Below are 2,825 nucleotides of genomic sequence, written 5' to 3' on the forward strand. Positions count from 1 at the left end.
AATGGAGGAGGAGAGGAGTAGTGGAGGAGGAGAGGAGGAGTAGTGGAGGAGGAGAGGAGGAGTAGTGGAGGAGGAGAGGAGTAATGGAGGACGAGAGGAGTAGTGGAGGAGGAGAGGAGTAGTGGAGGAGGAGAGGAGTAATGGAGGAGGAGAGGAGTAGTGGAGGAGGAGGAGAGGAATAATGGAGGAGGAGAGGAGTAGTGGAGGAGGAGGAGGAGGAGAGGAGAGGAGAGGAGAGGAGAGGAGTAGTGGAGGAGGAGGAGAGGAGTAGTGGAAGAGGAGGAGGAGGAGAGGAGTAATGGAAGAGGAGGAGAGGAGTAATGGAGGAGGAGAGGTATAGTGGAGGAGGAGGAGATGAGTAATGGAGGAGGAGAGGTGTAGTGGAGGAGAGGAGTAGTGGAGGAGAGGAGTAGTGGAAGAGGAGGAGAGGACTAGTGGAGGAGGAGGAGGAGAGGAGTAGTGGAGGAGGAGGAGAGGAGTAGTGGAAGAGGAGGAGAGGAGTAATGGAAGAGGAGAGGAGTAATGGAGGAGGAGGAGAGTAGTAGTGAAGGAGAGGAGTAGTGGTAGAGGGGGAGTGGACTAGTGGAGGAGTAGAGGACTAGTGGAGGAGGAGAGGAGTAGTGGAGGACGAGATGAGGAGAGGAGTAATGGAGGAGTGGAGTAATGGAGGACGAGAGGAGGAGAGGAGTATTAGATGAGAGGAGTAGTGGAGGACGAGGAGGAGAGGAGTAACAGAGGAGAGGAGTAGTGGAGGACGAGAGGAGGAGAGGAGTAACAGAGGAGAGGAGTAGTGGAGGACGAGGAGGAGAAGAGTAATAGAGGAGTAGTGGAGGACTAGAGGAGGAGAGGAGTAATGGAGGAGAGGAGTAGTGGAGGACGAGGAGGAGAGGAGTAATAGAGGAGAGGAGTAGTGGAGAACAAGAGAAGGAGAGAAGTAATGGAGGTGAGGAGTAATGGAGGAGAGGAGTAGTGGAGGAGGAGGAGAGTAGTAGTGAAGGAGAGGAGTAGTGGTAGAGGGGGAGTGGACTAGTGGAGGAGTAGAGGACTAGTGGAGGAGGAGAGGAGTAGTGGAGGACGAGATGAGGAGAGGAGTAATGGAGGAGTGGAGTAATGGAGGACGAGAGGAGGAGAGGAGTATTAGATGAGAGGAGTAGTGGAGGACGAGGAGGAGAGGAGTAACAGAGGAGAGGAGTAGTGGAGGACGAGAGGAGGAGAGGAGTAACAGAGGAGAGGAGTAGTGGAGGACGAGGAGGAGAAGAGTAATAGAGGAGTAGTGGAGGACTAGAGGAGGAGAGGAGTAATGGAGGAGAGGAGTAGTGGAGGACGAGGAGGAGAGGAGTAATAGAGGAGAGGAGTAGTGGAGAACAAGAGAAGGAGAGAAGTAATGGAGGTGAGGAGTAATGGAGGAGAGGAGTAGTGGAGGACGAGTAGGAGAGGAGTAATAGAGGAGAGGAGTAGTGGAGAACGAGAGGAGGAGAGGAGTAATGGAGGAGAGGAGTAATAGAGGAGAGGAGTAGTGGAGAACGAGAGGAGGAGAGGAGTAATGGAGGAGAGGAGTAATAGAGGAGAGGAGTAATAGAGGAGAGGAGTAATAGAGGAGAGGAGTAGTGGAGAACGAGAGGAGGAGAGGAGTAATGGAGGAGAGGAGTAATAGAGGAGAGGAGTAGTGGAGAACGAGAGGAGGAGAGGAGTAATGGAGGAGAGGAGTAATAGAGGAGAGGAGTAGTGGAGAACGAGAGGAGGAGAGGAGTAATGGAGGAGAGGAGTAGTGGAGGACGAGAGGAGGAGAGGAGTAATGGAGGAGAAGGCATTTGAAATCTCCCTCCAGCAAAGTTGTCAGATGATCTACACACAGTCGCTGTCCCTCACAGCTATACCAGCATGCACCAGGACACAACTGGAGCGCAGGTGACTGCGTTAATAATAGCTCTGCCTTCAGGACAAAGAGAGACAGAAGGAGAGAAAATATTAAAAAAGAAGGCAGTAAAACAATACTGTCTGAGTTCATGAGTCACCCTTTGCAGGGGTTTTTATTAGCTATCCCATAAGGCTTTGCATCTATTCATCCATCCTTCATCTATTTATCCATCTAGACAGAATGATATAACCATAAGATAACATAGCCATCCATCCATCCATCCATCCATCCATCTTGTTCGTGTCCATGATGTGTAGTTGTTTCTGATCTCAGTTAGCCGTTCAGGTGAACAAACAGCACTCTGAAATGAAAGGTGTCTTACTAAAGCTGTGCTGATTACCTCATATGCTGCTGATTTCCCACAATTACCAGCAATCAAAGACAAGACCCCGCAATCACAAGCAGTCCACATTTAACCGCTCACACAAACACAGAGCCACATGATGCTTTCATGACTCTCAGAGGTATGTTTTTCGCACAATATTCAAGAGCCTCTTCAAAACATGTAGTGCGAGACCTCGCACAGCCACACAAAGGATTCCAGGACCACGGACAGCGACACGCATTCCATTCAGCACCAAGGACAAGGTCCCTGGAGAGAGCGATCAAACAGTGAAAGCAGTTTGTATTGGGATTGTATTGTCATTTTTCCCCCTCAGGGCCACATTTTTTAGGTTGTGTATATTACCATTTTTTATTTGTGATTGATGTGCTATATGATATAATTATAACTGCTCTTTTGTATATAATGCTTGACAATGACAATATATTTTCCATGCGTAAAGCCCTTTAAGGACAATTAAATTGATTTTAATTCAACATTTGCAATACACAATGGCAAGTTTCAAGTGTAAGCTTGAGTGATACCCAAGCTAGAGCAGTAAGGAAATACTTTTCCCTGCTGTAA

General features: G+C 48.8%; 1 protein-coding gene across 1 annotated transcript; it reads right to left on the bottom strand.

Moving 5' to 3' along the window:
* Positions 1–431: 431 nt before the first annotated feature.
* LOC137065037 (uncharacterized) lies at positions 432–1,811 on the bottom strand. The gene has a single exon (XM_067436603.1). It carries the CDS (start codon positions 1,809–1,811, stop codon positions 432–434), a length of 1,380 nt encoding a protein of 459 aa, XP_067292704.1.
* Positions 1,812–2,825: the final 1,014 nt, after the last annotated feature.

The sequence above is a fragment of the Pseudorasbora parva genome, chromosome 25 (assembly GCF_024679245.1).
Source record: "Pseudorasbora parva isolate DD20220531a chromosome 25, ASM2467924v1, whole genome shotgun sequence".
In the NCBI taxonomy this organism is placed as follows: Eukaryota; Metazoa; Chordata; class Actinopteri; order Cypriniformes; family Gobionidae; genus Pseudorasbora; species Pseudorasbora parva.